The sequence below is a fragment of the Heterodontus francisci genome, chromosome 27, assembly GCF_036365525.1.
Source record: "Heterodontus francisci isolate sHetFra1 chromosome 27, sHetFra1.hap1, whole genome shotgun sequence".
In the NCBI taxonomy this organism is placed as follows: Eukaryota; Metazoa; Chordata; class Chondrichthyes; order Heterodontiformes; family Heterodontidae; genus Heterodontus; species Heterodontus francisci.
In genome coordinates this window covers 59,232,192-59,254,005 of record NC_090397.1, presented here as the reverse complement: position 1 = coordinate 59,254,005, position 21,814 = coordinate 59,232,192, and the positions used below count along the sequence as shown (strand labels likewise).

General features: G+C 43.2%; 1 protein-coding gene across 1 annotated transcript in view; it reads right to left on the bottom strand.

Moving 5' to 3' along the window:
• The window catches only part of chchd3a (coiled-coil-helix-coiled-coil-helix domain containing 3a), a 353,726-nt gene that overhangs the window by 238,346 nt on the left and 93,566 nt on the right, over positions 1-21,814 (bottom strand). Inside the window, exon 3 of the mRNA XM_068059780.1 lies at positions 6,266-6,344. Within this exon, the coding sequence (XP_067915881.1) occupies positions 6,266-6,344 (79 nt within the window). The remainder of the gene's footprint in view (positions 1-6,265; positions 6,345-21,814) is intronic.

Below are 21,814 nucleotides of genomic sequence, written 5' to 3'. Positions count from 1 at the left end.
GTATAAATGGGTGGTTGTTGGTCAGCACAGACTCGGTGGGCCGAAGGGCCTGTTTCAGTGCTGTATCTCTAAATAAATAAACGAGGGGCGAGGTCAAGGAGCGACTTGAAAATATTGATGAAAATTTAAAAATCGAAGCGTTGCTTAACCCGAAGCCAATGCAGGTCAGTGAGCACAGGGGTGATGGGTGAATGGGATTTGGTGCGAGTCAGGACATGTGCAGCACAGTTTTGGATGACCTCAAGTTGACGGAGGGTGGAACATTGGAGGCCGGCCAGGAGTGTGCAAGAATAGTTAAGTCCAGAGGTAACAAAGGCACGGATGAGGGTTCCAGCAGCAGATGGAGTCAGGTGGTGAGACATGAGGTGGAAGTAGGCAATCTAAATGATGGCACGGATATATGGTTGGAAGCTCATCTCAGGAATATGACACCAAGGTTGGGAACCATTTGGTTCAGCCTCATAATTGCCAGGGAGAGGGATGGAATTGGTGGCTAGGGAGCAGAGTTTATGGCAGGGACTGAATGCAATGGCTTCGGTCTTCCCAATATTTAACTGAAATATATGTACAGGAGTAGGCCATTTAGCACCGCCACCACCGCCCCCCCACCCCCCGAGCTGATTCCACCACTCATGGCTCATCTGCAACCTAACTCAGGTACCCTTTGCCCATATTCCCAGTTAACAAAAAACTATCCATCTCAGATTTAAAATTAACAACTGAGCTATCAAATGCTGTTTGTGGAAGAGTGTTTCAAACTTCTACCACCCTTTGCGTGTAGAAAGGTTTCCTAATTTCAATCCTTAAAGATCTCGTTCTAATTTTTAAACAATGTTCCCTAGTCCTAGACCCCACAAATCAGCAAAAATAGCTCCTCTCTATCTGCCCTGTCTATTCCCCTTAAGATCTTGAAAACTTCGATCAAATCACTTTTTAACCTTTTAACATCCAGGGAATACAACTCCAGTTTGTGTAATCTCTCCTCTTAACTTAATCCTTGGAGTCCAGATATAATTCTGGTAGATCTATGCTGCACTCCCTCCAAGGCTTTGTATGGCTGAAGCATGCCCTCTACCGCTTTGTATGCTAGTCCTCTAGATATCAAGGCCAGCATTTCATTAGCCTTTTTGATTACTTTCTGTATCATGACATTTTAATGATCTACTTGGACCCCCCCCCCCCCCCAAGTTTCTTTGGATGGGATTTTTTTTTGGGGGTGGGGGGGAGGAAAGAGATGGAGGGCTGGTGGTTAGCCTTGTGGCTGGAGGCTGCCATATGGGAAGCCTTAAAGACAAACCAACATTTTAATTAATTTTGCAATGCTGAAGTTATTATTCAAATTGTGCTGAATGAGTCCTAAAGACAAAGTATCATATGCATGATGGGGCTTCTGTTCTACCAAATAATGCAACATAACCAAAGTTTTATACACTGGCATGCACGCAAAGTGGTAAACATCTACCAGATTAAGGGAAAAACAATTCCGTTGGATGAAATGAATAACATTTTCACCAACTCGTTTAGAATTATAGAATGTTCTAAGAACTTGGTTTCCATTTTCCTTCAGTCATACACTCATTAACATTTTATGAACTACAGTAGCTTCCTGACATTGAATCAATAAATATTAGCATGTTTTCAGTTTATTCAAAGAATTCCAATATTAAAGCAATTTTACATTTTGGTTTCTGCCTGCCATATTCACAATGGCACTTTTAAAAGCTTATTAATGTGCTAAATCACTTTTTTCCCCTCCAGTAACATACAGATACTATTTATAGCTGTTTATTTGAAAGCATGCCATTTTTCCTCCTTTGACACAAACAAGGCTATTTATCTTGCTTATATGAAATGTAGTTCCTGGTAATCGTAAATCATGTGAACAAATCCACCTTTTATATTGCTGTGATCAAATTATGAGGACAACTTCTAAATCTAGCTCAGTTAACTGGTTATTCTTCATATACATAATCAGGAAATGCCAATTAGTCAGTGGTTACTGTACTCAAAGTTGGCTCCAACAGGCCTATCTGTATTAGAACATGAATTTGGCTCAGTTGTTGGGCACACTTGCTTCTGAGTCAGCAGGTTATGGGTTTCAGCCATAAGACTTGAGCACATAATCTAGCATAACACTACAGATTGGTACACTGAGAGTCTAACATTCTTGGAGATGGTACCCTTTGGAAGAGACATTAAACAGAGCTCCATCTGCCTGTTCTGGCTGTGCAGGTGGAAGCTGAAGATCAAATGGCATTCTATACAAAAAAAAAAGCAGGGAGTTGATGCAATTACAACTTGAGCACCAAACAAAACTTCAACTCATCATGTCTGTGGCCAAGTTTTTCTCTACACAGTCACCTGGTCAAGTCCCACATATGTGCTTGCTCTCCAACAGTCATCTTTTTCAAAGAACTATCTAATACCTTTAACATAATTAACAGACTACTTCAAGAATGATTAATGGCAGAAATTCCACCATCTAGGTGAAGAATTTTTTTAACCTTCAATTGTTTCATTTTTCTGATATATTGGTCAACATTCCTCTTTCAATCGACATCATAGAATGATTACAGCACAGGAGGCCATTCAGCCTGTCACGTCAATGCTGGTTCTATCCAAGAGCTATTTAGTTAGATCCATTCCCCCACCCTTTCCCCATAGCATTACAATTTTTTCTGTTCAGATCATTATCCAGTTCCCTTTTGAAAGTCACGATTGAAACTTCCTCCACCACACTGTCAGGCAGTGCCTTCCAGATTCTAGCCACTTGCTGCGTAAAGAGGTTTTTCCTCATGTCGCCTTTTGTTCTTTTGCCAAACACCTTAAATCTGTCTCCTCTGGCTTTCAACCATTCTGTCACTGGGAACATTTTCTTTCCATCCACTCTGTCTAGACCCCTCATGATTTTGAGCACCTCTATCAAAACTCCTATCAACCTTCTCTCCTCTAGGGAAAGCAGCCCCAGCTTCTCAATCTATCCTCATAACCTCATCCCTAGAACCATTCTCGTGGATCTTTTCTGCACCCTCTCTAAAGCTTTCACATCCTTCCTAAAATGTGGTGCCCAGAATTGAACACAATACTCGAAATCAGTGTTGCATAAAGGTTCATCATAACTTCCTTGCTTTTGTACCCAACGCCTCTAATTAAAAAGCCCAGAATCCCATATGCCTTTTTAGCCACTTTCACAACCTGATCTTCAACGATTAATGCACATATACTCTCAGGTCCCTCTGTTCCCGCCCTTGCTTTAGAATTGTACCCTTAAGTTTATAGAGCCTCTCCTTGTTCAACAAAAAAAATCACATTACCATTTGTCGGAGCTTGCTGCATGCGAAATGACTCGAACAAAATTCACTGTGTGAACTGCTTGGAGGGATTGTAATTCAGATACAAGCCTTTCTTCCTTACCACTACAGTGCATGCCACAAAATGAAGTATAGCAATCAAAATGAAATAAGGCAAGTGCACAGCAAAGTACAGGTCTTATTCAAAAAAACGGAGTGTCTCCTGATAATGCAGAGTACGCGCAGAGCGATCACTGGTGTCATCAGTGCGTCCGATCATTTGTCAGCTTGTCAGTACGAGTCCACGCATACGCGGGTCGACATCACCAAGGAATATGTCAGATGTAATGACGTCCAAGTATTGCCTCACCCCTCAATGACCGCAATTACCACCTTCACCCACACCCAAGTGTCCCCCTTCCCCGCTTCTCTTCTCTGATACCTTCCGCGCCTGCCTGTTCGCCGCTCCCAATTACCCACCGCTTCCATTCCGTCGCTTTACCACCTTGCCACTAGCACCTCGCTCACTCCATACTGCTGCTTCTCCAGGTGGCGAGGCGAGCAGCAAGCGGCGGGAAGGAACGGCGAGATGGGTGCGGGAGAGACGACACGATGAAGCGGCAAGCAGGCTGGCGTGGAGAGAATGGTGGGATGAAGCAGCGAGCAGGTGGGAGCAGGGAAGAGAAGCGATGATCACGGGAAGAAGTGGGAAAGAGAAGCAGCAATTGAGGTGGTGATCGCGGGAGGGAGCAGGGTACTATTTGCCGGGGTGGGGGGGGGTGCGGGCGGGTGGGCGGATGGTGTGCCAAATTGAGCAGTGCCATCTTTATCACTGGCAGCTGCCTGAGATGTCACAGATAGTGACGTTTCAGTCGATGAGGCTGCATTTGTGCATGTGCCAATAGTGCACCACCTGGTGGTTGTGCTCTCAGCAAACGCAGCCTAAAAAAATACTCAGACTTGCATTTGTATAGTGTCTTTCGCACCTTCATGCTTTATGGGCCAATTAAGTACTTTTGAATTGTAGTCATTGTTGTAATGTAGGAAACACAGCAGCCAATTTGCACACAACAAACTCCCACAAGAAGTAATGTGATAATGACCAGATTATCTGTTTTTCATGATGTTAATTGACACATAAATATTGGTCATACCACCAGGTAGAACTCTCTTGTTCTTCAAAATAGTTCCAAGGCATCTTTTACTTTTACCTGAGAGCAAATGGGGCCTTGGTGGAACATCTCATTGGAAAATCAGCACTCCCTCACTACTGCACTGGAGTGTCAGCCTAGATTCTTGTGCTCATATCTCTGAAGTGGACTTGAACCCATAATCTTCTGACTCAGAGGCAAGAGTGCCACAGCTGACACTACTTAAAACCATTAGTCACCTGTATGTGAAAGCAAATTGGCATATGTGCACTTGTGATCTCAACAACTTGTTCTCACCTCTACTCTTGGGTTTTGCTCCTGCCCGCTCATAACAGTTGAGGAAGTAATCCAGACAAACTATTAACTTATTTTTCTGATGAAAGGTGATTGACCTGACCCGTTAGCTTTGTTCCTCTCTCCACAAATGCTGCCTGATCGGAGTATTTCCAGCATTGTTGTTTCCATTTCATTTTACCAGCATCTGCAGTATTTTGATTCTGTATTCACTTTGTCTTTCTGATCTTGACTACACTATTAATTTCCACCATTTTTTGTTTTTGTTTCAGATTTCTGGCACTTACGATTTGTTTTTCTGCAAGACGTGTAACAGCTGCAAATACTGTGGTACAATAGTTAAAATACCAACACAACTTATTACCTGAATGTATTCAGCACCAGGAATTCCACCAGTCCCCTTTCAAATGCAACCCTTGTTACACCGTTGTATAGAACCTTCAAATGAACAAAAACAGACCTGCCTTTTCCTCGAGAGTGTAGCTCCTATTTACTCAGCCCTATGAGACAATGATGTTAGAGACTGATCGATAAGGATGACCTAAGGTTTGGTTGAAAATACAACTGGAGCAGATTTAGAAAGCACAAGTGTTTGTGATTGTGATGAATTAATTTGATAAATAATGGTTGCTATGTTTCATTCTGTTAGCACCTTTATTAAATAAACACTTCTATCTACAATGCTGTGGTAATCTCACTCTTGCATGCAATTCCTATTGCTACTTCATTGCGTTGTTAAGTACTGAACAGTAACCTCTCTCCATGTAAAGACAGAAAGTTGAAATTGAACAACCCTTGAAGCAAGATGAGTTGATACCTCGAGTACAGTATTTTATATTATATATTCAATATTGCTGGGGTCAATAGTAATCAAGTCCCACAAGATTTCTCAGCAAATGCAGTCCTTTTGGGCTATTACCCAACTCCGCAATCTAACCAGTTGGACTTGGATGGAAAAGCTGAGGCGGATACAACATGGCTCCACAGCATATTTAAATATAATGAACCAGGCCCACCTTGAGTGGTGGTATGCCATTAAATCAGCCTTCAACATTTGACATGAAGCATAAAGAGTGAAGGAAGAAACAAAAACCTGCATTTATGTAGGACTTGATCGCATCCCCCAGTGCTTCAGAAAACACGTCACATACACGGAATTACTCTGAAGTGCAGTCACTACTGCTAAGTAGATTTACTTTGGATCAAATTGCAGAACGATAAATTAAAAAATCACATTTGAAAAAGGTATTGTAACATTTGAATTGAAAACGGATATTTAAGCAGACCAAAATAGAAACAAACAGAAGATATTAAATTTTAATCATGCAGAAACAGCAATCATTGAAAAAAAAAAGAATTCATATTTTAGAGAGCAGTATTCTATATGGCAAGTGAAGGGCAGATAATGGGTCCAAGCACCTGACATCATGATGTCAGAATACAAAGGAGAATGCTGGGATGAAGAAAGCCTTAAAAATCCACACAAAGACACATACACACACACACACATATGCACGAACACACACTAACCTCTTTTGCAGATTCAAATCTTCTCTGGCTCGTTCTTGTGCCAGCTCTTCGGAAATTCGCTTTCTGACCTCATCAGTAACTATAGAAAAGGAAAGCAAAAATTGGCAAAACAATAGCACACAAGTTGGGAAACAAACTTTCATGGCTCTGTGCATTCGACAGGCATAATCTAACCCAGGTCCACAAAACATGGCAAATACTCACCAAAAATACTCACCAACTGGATGAGTCATAAAAACTAATCCATTCTATTTTTCATGCTGGATTGACAGAGACAACAGAAACTCTAAGCATTGCTACCTCACAGCAAAGATCGAGATAATAATGCACTTTCTGTAATTTTTGAATATCAAAACAATTCCCTTATTTGCAGCATCATTAATTAGTACCATTTTTATGAAAATCATTACTTATTGTGTCTTGTGGGCTACAATAATAATTTATTAAACTACTCTGAACAAAATGGGTATGTGCACTGTTGACAGGAGAATAGATATTGATATTATAGGTGAAGATTACATTTTTTTTCATAGCACTGTGGAGTTGAAGTGGCAGGAAAGTTGCCTTAAATTGTTTATAAATGGCCCTTTTTTTGCAAGAACATTCTGGATTTATTTTTCCCTTTATCCTCTTCAATGTAGTTAGAAGCAATCTCATTCCTCCACTCATCAATTGCCAGATTGGAAAAGTGCTACATTATTCACGAAAACAGTGAGCAACACTCAAAAGTGCAGAGAGTGGGAATTTCAAATACCAGCCATATTTCAATTTAATTGGGGTAGATTCAGAAATTCTCACTCCTGCTCCAAATGGAACAATTCTAAAATAGGTTTTCCTTCACCCTCAACTTAAAAACTAATATTTGCAGTAACATTAGTCTGGACCTGTAACAATGTCACTTAGAATATTACATTCTGTACATTCCCCATCATTTCCGGGCTTTTACATTTTATACATGTGGTTTCTGCAGCTCCATGGAAATCAACTCGAAATAATTGTGTTCATTTCTAAATGCTTCTATCTTTGCCCAAAGTCCCCTCAAAAAAAGCTGGCTGTGATTTCCTTTCATTTCAGTAATTGAATATTTCAGGCTGAAGTGAATTTCTGAGGCGAATCCTTACCAATGCCATATTCCTTATTTGCTAGTCCACATAGGTTAGACAACAATCCATGATAATTCACAAAATCATCTTCCTTTCCCTGGTGAAAGACCCATAAAGCATGTGGTCTTACTCACCGGATGCAAGTAAAAATCCAAACAACATTTGCCGTCATCCATTATCTGAGATTTAACCACCATGGACTGCTGGAGAGATTTGTAAATAGTCTTCAATTTAACTGCATTTAATGAGACATTTGCCGTGACAGACCGACAGTTCATTTTTTTCCATTTCAGGCAGTGAAATAAAGCTCACAACTATGTGACTTCAGGTAGAAGTACTCATTGCTTCACTGGGATGAAGTAATTTGCAACCAATTTCACTATGAGACTATTGGGATTATTCATCATTTTCATACTACTACAGACTTGAGCATTTTTTCTGGAGAATGCATATTATTTGTCTTCTAAGTCCACGTAGACTATGGTGTGTGAAGTATCATTCAGTCGTTTATAGAACTATTGCCAATCCTTCACAAACTCCAAAAGAATGAAATAGATTAACTTGTCAGTAGGTCATGTTTTTGCTTTCTATTCTGGTGAGAAAAAGCTTCAGAACAGTGTCTCAAACTTGCAAACGTCACTGTTGTTACTTGTTTGTTGACTTTTTAAATGTTATTTATCTATTGCAAAACAAGAGATTATTGCGGTGTTAAAAATCATGACGATTTGATCAAGTTTTCTGATGACTGACAAAAGAGGGTTCATAAATGTAGCGCAGTTGTTGCATATATGGACTTTCAACACCCATTCGACAAAGCACCACGTAACGGTAGGGTAGCAGGGTCATTTGAGACCTCGGGGGTGGTCGTCCCTGCCCATTTGTGAGTTGTGCCAGGCCCAGGTAAGGGTCCCATGCTCAGGATTACAAGCCGCGGCCAATAGTGGAACCAGTGAATTTTCGGTGGCAATGGTGGAAGAGTTACAACTTCGAGTGACAATGGCTGTTTGCAGGCACAGGATCCTTTGGGAAGAGGACTTGTGTTTTCTTTAAAGCACAAATGAGGAAGGCAATGGGAAACCACCTCATGTACTTATTCCCTAATCATATTGCTCATTGAAGTTAAAAAAATGGGAGGCCCTATAGCAACTGAAGAAGAAAGCACAGGACTGTGAGGCATGGAGAAATGAGCACAGGCTGTGCCCTAGGGCAGATCACCACTATTTTTTGTTATTCGTTCATGGGATGTGGGTGTCACTGGCTATGCCAGCATTCATTGCCAATCCCTAATTGCCCTTGAGAAGGTGGTGGTGAGCTGCCTTCTTGAACCGCTGCAGTCCATGTGAGGTAGGTACAACCACAGTGCTGTTAGGAAGGGAGTTCCAGGTTTTTGATACAGCGACAGTGAAGGAACAGCGATACAGTTCCAAGTGAGGATGGTATGTGACTTGGATGGGAATTTGCAGGTGGTGATGTTCCCATGTATGTGCTGGCCTGGTCCTTCTAGTTGGTAGAGGTCACAGGTTTGGAAGGTGCTGTCTAAGGAGCCTTGGTGCATTGCTGCAGTGCATCTTGTAGATGGTACACACTGCTGCCACTGTGCGGCAGTGGCGGAGGGAGTGAATGTTTATGGATGGTGTGCCAATCAAGTGGGCTGCTTTGTTCTGGATGGTGTCGAGCTTCTTGAGCGTACTACCACCTATAATAGACTTGTTAGCAAAATTAAAGCCCATGGGATTAAAGGGGCACTGCCAGTGTGGATCTGAAATTGGCTTAGGGCCAGAAACCAGAAGGTTGTTTCTCAGACTGGAGGGAAGTATACAGTAGTGTTCCCCAGCAATTGGTGTTGCGACCATAGCATTTTTGATACACAATAATGACCTGGACTTGTGTATATAGGGCAAAATTTCAATTTGCAGATGACATGAAATTTGGAAATACATTAATCACAGAGAAGGACAGCAACAGACTCCAAGAGGACATAAACAGCCTGATGAAATAGAGACATGGCAGATGAAGTTTAAAGCAGAGAAGTGCGAAGTGATGAATTTTGTTAGGAAAAATGTGGAGAGGCAATATGAAGTAAATGGTACAATTTTCGAGAGGGTGGAGGAACAGAGATACCAAGGTGTCTATGTAGACAAAACTTGGGCGATAGATGGACAAGTTGAGAAATCATATGGGAAAAATGCATATGGGATCACTGGCTTTCCCAACAGGGGCAGAGAGTACAACTGCAAGGAGGCTATGCTCAATCTTTATTAGACACTGGTTAAGCCCTAGCTGGAGTACCAAGACGAATTCTGGGCACCACACTTTAGGAAGGGCATCAAGGCCTTCGAGATGGTAGAGGATATTTACTAGAATAGTACCAGCATAAAACATCTGTTACATATAGAGAGTAGAGAAATTGGGATTGTCTTGTGTATAGCAAACAGGTTTCCTCCCCGCCACAGTACCGAAACGGTTCTCAAAGTCACAAATGACATTCTTAGTGAATGTGGTTGACCAGTCCTCCTCGGCCTTCTTGACCTGTCTGCGCTGAGGCAGGGCAGAGTTTCTGATCACATATACTCTGCATCACTAAGACTGTCTGTTTCCACCTCCGTAACATCACCCGACTCCACCCTTGCCTCAGCTTTCCTGTTGCTCAAATCCACATCCGTGCCTTTACCACCAAGAGCATTGAAGATTCCAAAGCACTCCTGGCCAGTCTCCTACATTCTATCCTCCATAAACTTCAGGTCATTCAAAACTTTGCTGTTCCCCCAAACTTGCATCAAGTCCCATTCACCTATCACCTAACCGTCAGCAGCACTCAGTTAAGTAACGCCTTGATTTTAAAATTCTCCTCCTTCGCCTTTCTACCTCTCTTTCTTCCTTTAAGATGCTCCTTAACTACCTCTTGGACTAAGGTTTTGGTCATCTTCGCTAATATCTTCTTACAACAGTGACTATTCTTCCAAAGTACTTCATTGGCTGTAAAACGATTAGAGACATCTGATGGTCGTGAAAGGTGCTATATAAATGCAACTTTTCCTTTTGCTTTCTTTATGTGGCTCTGTATCAAAGCTGGTTTGCTAATGCTCCTCTGAAGTGTCCTGTAACATTTTACTACATAAAATACATTATATAAATGCAAGTTTTTGTTACAGCAGTGTGTGTTAAGGGCAGATTTGATAGGGGTGTTCAAAATTAAGGGCTTTGATAAAGTAAATAGGGAGAAACTGTCTCCAGTTGCAGGAGGTCGTTTACCAGATGACACAGATACAAGGTAATTGGAAACAGAACCAGAGACCACGTGAGGAAAAAAATTGTCACGTAGTGAGTAATGATCTGGAATGCTCTGTTTCGAAGGGTGGAAGGAACAGATTCAATAGTAACTTTCAAAAGGGAATTGGAAAGATACTTGAAGATGAAAAATTTACAGGGCTTTGGAGAAAGAGCAAGCACAGTTAAGGAAAGTTGGATGACTTCCTTCCGTCACGACACCCATGTCAAACAGAAAAACTGGTAGCAGGGCGTCCTGACTGGATGCTACATGATTCTCAAGTTTTCTATCACTTAGTAAACAGTTTAAAATCAATAACATTCACTAAGAAAGGCACAGATTAATCAAGGAAAGTCAGGTATGACTACTTCGATTAAATTTTTTGAGGTGGTGATGAGTAGGGTTGATGAGGATAGTGTTGTGGATGCTGTCTACATGGATTTTAGCAAGACTTGTGACAAGGTCCCACATGGCAGGCTGGTCAAAAAAGTAAAAGTCCTTGGGATCCAGGGTAGAGTGGCAAATTAGATCCAAAACTGGCTTAGCGGCAGGAAGCAAAAGGTAATAGTTGACAGGTATTTTTGTGATTGGAAGGCTGTTACCAGCAGGGTTCCGCAGGACTCAGTGTCTTTTTGTGGTATACATCAATGATTTTGACTCAAAATAGGCGGCATGATAAAGAAGTTTGCAGATGGTACAAAAATTGGTTGTGTGCTTGACAGTGAGGAGGAAAACTTTAGAGTGGAGGAAGATACAGATAGTCTGGTCAGTTGAGCAGAAAAGTGGAAAATGGAATTCAATCCAGAGATGTGTGAGAGATAATGCATTTTGGGAGCAGTAACAAGTCAAGGGGATACACAATAAATGGGAAGATACGGAGTAACGTGGAGGAACAGAGGCATCTTGGTGTCTATGTCTATAGATCCTTAAAGGTAGCAGGATAGGTCGATAAGGTGGTTAAGAAAGCATATGGAATCCTTTCCTTCATTAGCCGAGACATAGAGCACAAGAACATGGAGGTAATGCTGCAACTGTATACAACACTAATTAAACCACAGCTTGAGTACTGCATACAATTCTGGTCACCACATTACAGGAAAGATGTAATTGCACTGGAGAAGGTGCAGGGGAGATTTACGAGGATTTTTCCAGAACTGGAAAATGTTAGCTACATAGAAAGATTGGATAGGTTGGTTTTGTTTTCCTTGGAACAGGAGGCTGATGGGTGACTTAACTGAGGTGTACCATTATTAGGAGGGGTCTAGATAGAGTAAATTGGGAATTACCTTTTTACCTTAGCAGGTGGGTCAAAAACCAGAGGCCATAGATTTATAGTAACTGGTATAAGGATTAGATGGAGATGAGGAAATGTTTTTTCACCCAGAGAGTGGTAGGGACAAGGAACTCAGGACTTGAAAGGGTGGGAGAGGGAGAAACTCTCAGCAAAATTAAGAAGTACTTAGATGTCTACCTGAAGAGCCATGACCTGCAGGGCTATGGCAATAGTGCAGGAAGGTTAGGCTGGGTAGCTCTTTATCCATCGGCACAGACACGATGGGCTGAATGGCTGCCTGTGTCATAAATTTTCTATGATTTTAACATCTATACGTTAATTAGTTTTATTCAGCTAGTCACAAGATCAAAGACCTGGCATGTGCTCCTCACAAGCCACTTTCAGGTTTTAAGTGGACATTACTTTTAGTTTTCCTTTCAGCAGACCTAAATTAGCCTAGGCCAAAGCAATTTTCAATGTGTTTCCTGAAATTCAGTGTGCTGTCATCGACACTTCTGTCAACCATCTGCCGAAGACTATCGGGATCTTCTTTCACAAACTATCTAATTAGTGACAGTTTTGTGGAGTAGACTTGATACATCAATACCATCAAGCAAAGCAGTATTATACACAGAACTTGTGTGTTTCCATTGCAAACCTTTTAAACTAAAAATTCCTCCCTCCTCTCTTTCTTCAAGGTACTGATTTTTACACAGGAAGTAAACATGCAAGTACAATAAGCAATTAGGAAGGCAAATGGTATGCTGGCCTTTTTTGCAAGGGGGTTGGAAGTCTACAGTAAGGAAGTATTGCTGCAATTGTATAGGGCTTTGATGAAACCACACCTGGAGTATCGTGTACAGTTTTGGTCTTCGCAACAAGAGGAGGATATACTTGCCTTAGAACAGGCATGCTGAAGGTTCAATAGATTGATTCCTGGGGTTGTCCAATGAGGAGAAATTGAGTAAAATGAGCCCCTGCAGTTTACAAGAATAAGAGGTAATCTCATTGAAACATATTACATTCTAAGAGGCTGCTTCCTCTGGCTGGAGTCTAGAACTGGGTGGAGTGTCTCAGGATAAAAAGATGGCCATTTTGGATTGACATGCGGAGAAATTTCTTCACGCAGGGCTGTGAATCTTTGGAATTCACTACCCTGAGGGCAGTGGATGCTCAGTCATTGAGTACATTCAAGGCTGAAATAGATTTCTGGACTCAAGGAAATCACGGGACGTGGGGATCAGGTGAAAAAGCTGATTTGAGGCAGAGGATCAGCCATGGTTTTATTAAGTGGCGCAGCAAGCTTGAGGGGCCGTATGACCTACTGCTGCTCCCATTTCTTATGTTCTTACTGGGTGCATGTAGCTCCTGAGCACTTTGTCCAAGTGAGTGGAGGCAGTGAATGTTAGCATGCTGCTTCAGCATGGAGGAATTCCCAGCAGATTCTCAAGTTCACCTTCATGCGTCAGCTGGCAGGGGACTGGATGGAAATCAGCAACAGGAATCCAGGCCAACTTCTTCCCACTCTAGCCCAAGGATGCCCCAATTTCTCCACCAGCTGATATTCGCTGTCTCAGCTTGAATCTTCTGATCCATTTGGCTTAATACTGCTCCATGGCCAGCATTTACCCACTGAGCCATCAGGGAAAGATTTCATCTAAAATTTATCATGGAAAATTCTACCCATAGCTTCAGCATCGTCCAAGAATTACATTAGATGGTCTCTGATGTAGACCCTGTTGATACAGCAACACAGCTCAGTATTCTGTTCGATTACTTCTCTGCACTTAATTAGCTACTTAAACGTATAGTGAAATATATCTATCGGTAGACAGATCTCTAAGAGCAACACTGCTAGTCCCACTCCCCTGCCTTCATCCCATAGCCCTGCAAAAAATTTTCTTCAAATAATTATTCAATACTCTTTTGAAAGTCAAAATTGAATGTGCCTCCACAACACTCTCAGACAGTGCACTGCAGATCCTAACCACTCGCTGCGTGAAGTTTTTCCTCAGGTCGCCTTTGGTTCTTTTGCCATTCACCTTAACCTCTGGTTCTCAACCCTTTCGCCAACAGGGATAGCTTCTCCCCATCTACGCCACCCAGAATCTTCATGATTTTGAACACCTTGATCAAACCACCTTTCAACCTTCTCTTCTCCAAGGAGAACAGCCACAGTTTCTCCAATCTATCCTCATAACTGAAGCCACTCATCCGGGGAACCATTCTTGCCATATCCTTTTTGCACCCTCTCTTGTGCCATCACATCCTTCCTGAAGTGTAGTGCCCAAAATTGGACACAATACTCCAGTTCAGGCCGAACCAGTGTTTTATAAAGGTTCACCATATCCTCCTTGCTTCTATTTATAAAGCCCATTTGCATTAGCTGCTTTCTCAACCTGCCCTGCCACCTTCAACGATTTCTGCACATTTACACTCAGGGCCCTCTGCTCCTGCACCCACTTCAGAATTGTATCCTTTATTTTATATTGTTTCTCCTCATTCTTCCTCCCAAAATGTATCACTTCACATTTCTCGGCATTAAATTTCATCTGTCACGGGTCTGCCCATTCCACCAGTCTATGTCCTCTTGAACATGAGAACTAGGAGCAGGAGTAGGCAATTCAGCCCCTTGAGCCTGCTCCGCCATTCAATACGATCATGGCTGATCTCATCTCAGCCTCAACTCCACATTCCTGCCCTTTCACCATAACCCTTCAACCCATTTTGAATTAAAAATCTGTCTCCTCCTTAAATTTACCCACAGCACTCTGGGGGAGTGAATTCCACAGATTCACGACCCTTTGAGAGAAGTAATTTCTCCTCATCTCTGTTTTAAATCTGCTACCCCTTATACTAAAACTATGACCTCTCGTCCTAGATTGCCCCACAAGAGGAAACATCCTCTCCACGTCTACTTTGTCAATCCCCTTAATCATCTTATATACCTCAATTAGATCTCCTCTCATTCTTCTAAACTCCAGAGAGTAAAGGTCTAAGCTGCTCAATCTCTCTTCATAAGACGTCCCCCATCTCTGGAATCAATCTAGTGAACCTCCTCTGAACTGCCTCCAATGCAACTACACCCTTTCTCAAGTATAGGGGCCAAAACTGTACGCAACACTCCAGGTGCCGTCTCACTAACGCCTTGTACAGTTGCAGCAACACTTACCTACTTTCATACTCTATTCCTTTAGCAATAACTTTAACTCTATTCTTCTCTCAGTTCACAATACTTGCAAGCTTGTGTCATCTGCACATTTTGAAATTGTGCTTGGCGCACCCAAGTCTAGGCCATTAATATAAAGAAAAGCAGTTGTTTTAATACCAATCCCGGAGGAAACCCACTATATACCTTCCTGCAGTCCAAAAAGCCATTGCCATAACTCTGTTTCCTGTTATTCAGTCAACTTCATATCCATGCTGCCACTGTCTCTTTTGTTCCATGGGTTTGAATTTTGCTGTCAAGCCTGTTGTGATGCACTTCCAAAAGGCATTTGATAAAGTATGTACACCACATCAACCACATTACCTTCATGAACCTCCTCTGTTCATTGTATCGTAAATGATATTTGTTTTCCAATTGTTTGAAAGCTTCATTAGATCTAAACCATTAATATTGCCTTTCGTTGTTTATTACTCACATGCTGTGAAGTTAAACACGCACCAAGATGATTTGCAAGTGGTGAGATTTTGGGCTGGTTTGTTGCTACACTACCTGAACTTTGCTTATATCTTTGGTGATGTTATGACCAGGTGAGAAATGTGTCTGAGGGTCTTCTGCTGTCTTCACCTGGTCTTACTGTAACATGGTTTAATTTTAAAAACTGTGTTTTGAGCTCCCTCTTTGTGAATCCTTATTCACAACTTTCCAATTATAAGGCAAAGAAATGAGCACAAACAGGCTTTCTTTGGTTTAAAGAAGCAAGATGAAATTTCTTAAAACTTAAACCAGGGTCAGGGATGTCTCGGATCGAGTCTATAGGATTCTTAAGGGGGAGGGGGAGCAGCCAGAGGTCGTGGTACATATTGGTACCAATGACATAGCTAGGAAAAGGGATGAGGACCTGAAAAGCGAATATATGGAGTTAGGTTGGAAGCTGAAAGGCAGGACGAGCAGAGTAGTAATCTCAGGATTGTTACTGGTGCCACGTGCTAGTGAGGCTAGAAACAGGGAGCGAGTGCAGCTGAACACGTGGCTACAGAACTGGTGCAGGAGGGAGGGATTCAGGTATGTGGATCATTGGGATACCTTCTGGGGAAGGTGGGACCTGTACAAGAAGGACGGGTTGCATCTGAACTGGAGGGGCACCAATATCCTGGGCGGGAGGTTTGCTAGAGCTCTTCGGGAGGGTTTAAACGAGTTTGGCAGGGGGATGGGAACTGGAGCCACGGATCAGTGGATGGGGTAGCTGTTGAACAGGCAGATACAGAGTGCAGAGAGTCTGTGAGGAAAGTTAGACAGTTGACAGGGCAAAGTTGCAGCCAGTATGATGGGTTGAAGTGCGTCTATTTTAACGCAAGGTCAGGAATAAGGGTGATGAACTTAGAGCATGGATCAGTACTTGGAGCTACGATGTTGTGGCCATTACGGAGACGTGGATATCACAAGGGCAGGAATGGACGTTGGATGTTCCAGGGTTTAGATGTTTCAAAAGGAATAGGGAGGGAGGTAAAAGAGGTGGGGGAGTGGCAGTTAATTAGGGATAGTATCACAGCTGCAGAAAGGGAGGTCGTCGAGGAGGGTTTGTCTACTGAGTCATTATGGGTGGAAGTCAGAAACAGGAAAGGAGCAGTCACTTTATTGGGAGTTTTCTATAGACCCCCCAATAGCAACAGAGACATGGAGGAACAGATTGGGAGGCAGATTGTGGAAAGGTGCAGAAGTAACAGGGTTGTTGTCATGGGTGACTTCAACTTCCCTAATATTGATTGGAACCTCCTTAGTGCAAATAGTTTGGATGGAGCAGTTTTTGTCAGGTGTGTCCAGGAAGCTTTTCTGACTCAATATGTAGATAGGCTGACTAGAGGGGAGACTATGTTGGATTTGGTGCTTGGCAACGAACCAGGCCAGGTGGCAGATCTCTCGGTGGGAGAGCATTTCGGTGATAGTGATCACAACTCCCTGACCTTTACTATAGTCATGGAGAGGGACAGGAGCAGACGGGATGGGAAAATATTTAATTGGGGGAGGGGGAATTACAATGCTATTAGGCAGGAACTGGGGAGCATAAATTGGGAACAGATGTTCTCAGGGAAATACACAACAGAAATGTGGAGGTTGTTTAGGGAGCACTTGCTGCGACTGCTGGATAGGTTTGTCCCGATGAGGCAGGGAAGGGATGGCAAGAGATGTGGAACAGCTAGTCAAGAGGAAGAAGGAAGCTTACTTAAGGTTGAGGAAGCAAGGATCAGACAGGGCTCTAGAGGGTTACAAGGTAGCCAGGAAGGAACTGAAGAATGGACTTAGGAGAGCTAGAAGGGGACATGAAAAAGTCTTGGCGGGTAGGATTAAGGAAAATCCCAAGGCGTTCTCCACTTATGTGAGGAACAAGAGGATGGCCAGAGTGAGGGTAGGGCTGATCAGGGATAGTGGAGGGAACTTGTGCCTGGAGTCGGAGGAGGTAGGGGAGGTCCTAAATGAATACTTTGCTTCAGTATTCACTAGTGAGAGGAACCTGGTCGTTTGTGAGGACAGCGTGGAACAGGCTGATATGCTTGAACAGGTTGAGGTTAAGAGGGAGGATGTGCTGGAAATTTTGAATGATATGAGGATAGATAAGTCCCCGGGGCCAGACGGGATATACCCAAGGATATTACGGGAAGCGAGGGAAGAGATTGCTGCGCCTTTGGCAATGATCTTTGCGTTTTCACTGTCCACTGGAGTAGTACCAGATGATTGGAGGGTGGCAAATGTTGTTCCCTTGTTCAAGAAAGGGAATAGGGATAACCCTGAGAATTATAGACCAGTCTTACATCGGTAGTGGGCAAATTATTGGAGAGGATTCTGAGAGACAGGATTTATGATTACTTGGAAAAGCATGCTTTGATTAGAGACAGTCAGCATGGCTTTGTGAGGGGCAGGTCATGCCTCACAAGCCTTATTGAATTCTTTGAAGATGTGACAAAACACATTGATGAAGGAAGAGCAGTGGATGTGGTGTATATGGATTTTAGCAAGACGTTTGATAAGGTTCCCGATGGTAGGCTCATCCAGAAAGTAAGGAGGCATGGGATTCAGGGAAAGTTGGCTGTCTGGATACAAAATTGGCTGGCCCATAGAAGTCAGAGGGTGGTAGTAGATGGAAAGTATTCAGCATGGAGCTCGGTGACCAGTGGTGTTCCACAAGGATCTGTTCTGGGACCTCTGCTCTTTGTGATTTTTATAAATGACTTGGATGAGGAAGTGGAAGGCTAGGTTAGCAAGTTTGCCGATGACACGAAGGTTGCTGGAGTTGTGGATAGTGTGGAAGGCTGTTGTAGGTTGCAACGGGACATTGACAGGATGCAGAGCTGGGCTGAGAAGTGCCAGATGGAGTTCAACCTGGAAAAGTGTGAAGTTTTGGAAGGTCGAATTTGAATGCGGAATACAGGCTTAAAGACAGGATTCTTGGTAGTGTGGAGGAACAGAGGGATCTTGGGGTCCATGTCCATAGATCGCTCAAAGTTGCCACCCAAGTCGATAGGGTTGTTAAGAAGGCATATGGTGTGTTGGCTTTCATTAACAGGGGGATTGAGTTTAAGAGCCGCGAGGTTATGCTGCAGTTCTATAAGGCCCTGGTTCGACCACACTTGGAATATTGTGTTCAGTTCTGGTTGCCTCATTTTTGGAAGGATGTGGAAGCTTTAGAGAGGGTGCAGAGGAGATTTACCAGGATGCTGCCTGGACTGGAGGGCATGTCCTCCGAAGAAAGATTGAGGGAGCTAGGGCTTTTCTCATTGGAGCGAAGAAGGATGAGAGGTGACTTGATAGAGGGGTACAAGATGATGAGTGGATAGTCAGAGACTTTTTCCCAGGGTGGAAAGGGTATCACCAGGGGGCATAATTTTAGGGTGATTGGAGGAAGGTTTCGGGGAGATGTCAGAGGTAGGTTCTTTACACAGAGAGTGGTGGGTGCGTGGAATGCGCTGCCAGCGGTGGTAGTAGAAGCAGATACAATAGGGCCATTTAAGCGACTCTTGGATAGGTACATGGATGATAGTAGAATGAAGGGTAGGTAGTTCGTTTGATCTTAGAGTAGGTTAAAGGTTCAGCACAACATTGTGGGCCAAAGGGCCTGTACTGTGCTGTACTGTTCTACGTTCTGTTAAACTTAAAAAAAAAAGTGTATTAGATTTTGAGATACAGCACTGAAACAGGCCCTTCGGCCCACCGAGTCTGTGCCGACCATCAACCACCCATTTTACACTAATCTACACTAATCCCATATTCCTACCACATCCCCACCTGTCCCTATATTTTCCCTACCACCTACCTATACTAGTGGCAATTTATAATGTCCAATTTACCTACCAACCTGCAAGTCTTTTGGCTTGTGGGAGGAAACGGGAGCACCCGGAGAAAACCCACGCAGACACAGGGAGAACTTGCAAACTCCACACAGGCAGTACCTGGAATTGAACCCGGGTCACTGGAGCTGTGAGACTGCGGTGCTAACCACTGCGCCGCCCTACAGATATATGTCTTGCCCACGCTAGCATGCACACACGATATACAAATGCAGACAGGGGCAGAAAAGAGAAGAAAAGATAAGGAGAACAGTTTGAGGCCATATCTTGTTACTGTTTCTTGAGCTCGCTGTAGTCCTTGATTGAAGATTATGGTCTTGAGTTTCATTGGGGCCCAGTAGTCTTCGAAAAATCTTGTTCACGTAGGAAAACCTTTCTCTGAGTTTCACGTGTTTTCACAAGAGTCAGCTCCGTGGGAAGAAATGAAGGCAGGCAGACAGGAGAGATGTTCTCTGTCCATGAGCACACGGCGTTGAGTTCAAGCCCTTTGCTGGAAATTCAAATTCAAAACTCCAGCCAGTCATGTAACTGAAACTGGTTTGACCACTGCTGTGTATTGGGGAAGCAACTGCTGGGGTCCTCAGTGTTTCAACATTGTCTGGTACTAGGCAAAGATGCTTTCAGTCAGGGCTTGCAATGTTAAGTTTTTGTTCATGTGGCAAAACAATGTGTGCCTCAGTCTTGGCAGGTGGGGGGGGTTTGCCTGACAGTGGAGTGACAAAAGATTGTGTGACCATCAATGCAAGGAACAACACTGGACTGACAAATTGAACATTTTTTATGCAATGCTACTTCAGATACAGCCCAGACATAAAGCTCCCTTTGCAATTCCTGCGACTGCTAAACGATGGCATTTCCATTTTCCACAACATCTGTCCTTACCTCAGTGTATAAGATTTCAAAATTAATAGAGTCATAGAGTAATACAGCACAGAAACAGGCCCTCTGGCCCATCGTGTCTGTGCCGACCATCAAGCACCTAACTATTCTAATCCCATTTTCCAGCACTTGGCCCATAGCCTTGTATGCTATGGCGTTTCAAGTGTTCATCTAAATATTTCTTAAATGTTGTGAGGGTTCCTGCCTCGACCACCTCTTCAGGCAGTGTGTTCCAGATTCCAACCACCCTATGGGTGAAATTTTTTTTCCTCAAATCCCCTCTAAACCTTCTGCACCTTAGCTGAAATCTATGCCCCCTGGTTATTGACCCCTCTGCTAAGGGAAAAAGTTTCTTCCCATCCAACATATCAATGCCCCTCATAATTTTGTATACCTCAATCATATCTCCCCTCAGCCTTCTTCGCTCTAAAGAAAACAAACCCAGCCTTTTCAGTCTCTCTTCATAGCTGAAATGCTCCAGCCCAGGCAACATCCTGGTGAATCTCCTCTGCACCCTCTCCAGCGCAATCACATCCTTCCTATAGTGTGGTGACCTGAACTGCACACAGTACTCCAGCTGTGGCCGAACCAGCATTTTATAAAGCTCCATCACAACCTCCCTGCTCTTATATTCTATGCCACGACTAATAAAGGCAAGTATCCCATATGCCTTCCTAACCACCTTATCTACCTGTGCAGCTGCCTTCAGTGATCTATGGACAAGTACACCAAGGTGCCTCTGACCCTCTGTACTTCCTAGGGTCCTACCATCCACTGTATATTCCCTTGCGTTGTGAGTCCTACCAAAATGCATCACCTCACATTTCTCGGGATAAAATTCCATTTGCCACAGCTCCGCCCATCTTACCAGCCCATCTATATCGTCCTCTAAACTAAGGCTTTCCTCCTCACTATTTACGACACCACCAATTTTCGTGTCATCTGCGAACTTACTGATCATACCTCCTATATTCACATCTAAATCATTAATGTACACTACAAACAGCAAGGGTCCCAGCACCAATCCCTGCGGTACACCACTGGTCACAGGCTTCCACTCGCAAAAACAACCCTCGACCATTACCCTCTGCCTCCTGCCACTAAGCCAATTTTGGATCCAAATTGCCCTGGATCCCATGGACTCTTATCTTCTTAACCAATCTCCCATGCGGGACCTTATCAAAAGCCTTACTGAAATCCATGTAGACTATATCAACTGCTTTACCCCCAACTACACATCTCGTCACCGCCTCGGAAAATTCAATCAAGTTAGTTAGACACGATCTCCCCCTGACAAAGCCGTGCTGACTCGCCCTGATTAATCCCTGCCTCTCCATGTGGAGATTAATCCTGTTCCTCAGAATTTTTTCCAATAGTTTCCCAACCACTGATGTTCGACTGTGGTTACATCAGGGCCTGTAATTACCTGGTTTGTCCCTGCTACCCTTCTTGAATAATGGTACCACATTTGCTGTCCTCCAATCCTCTGGTACCTCTCCCGTGGCCAGAGAGGATTT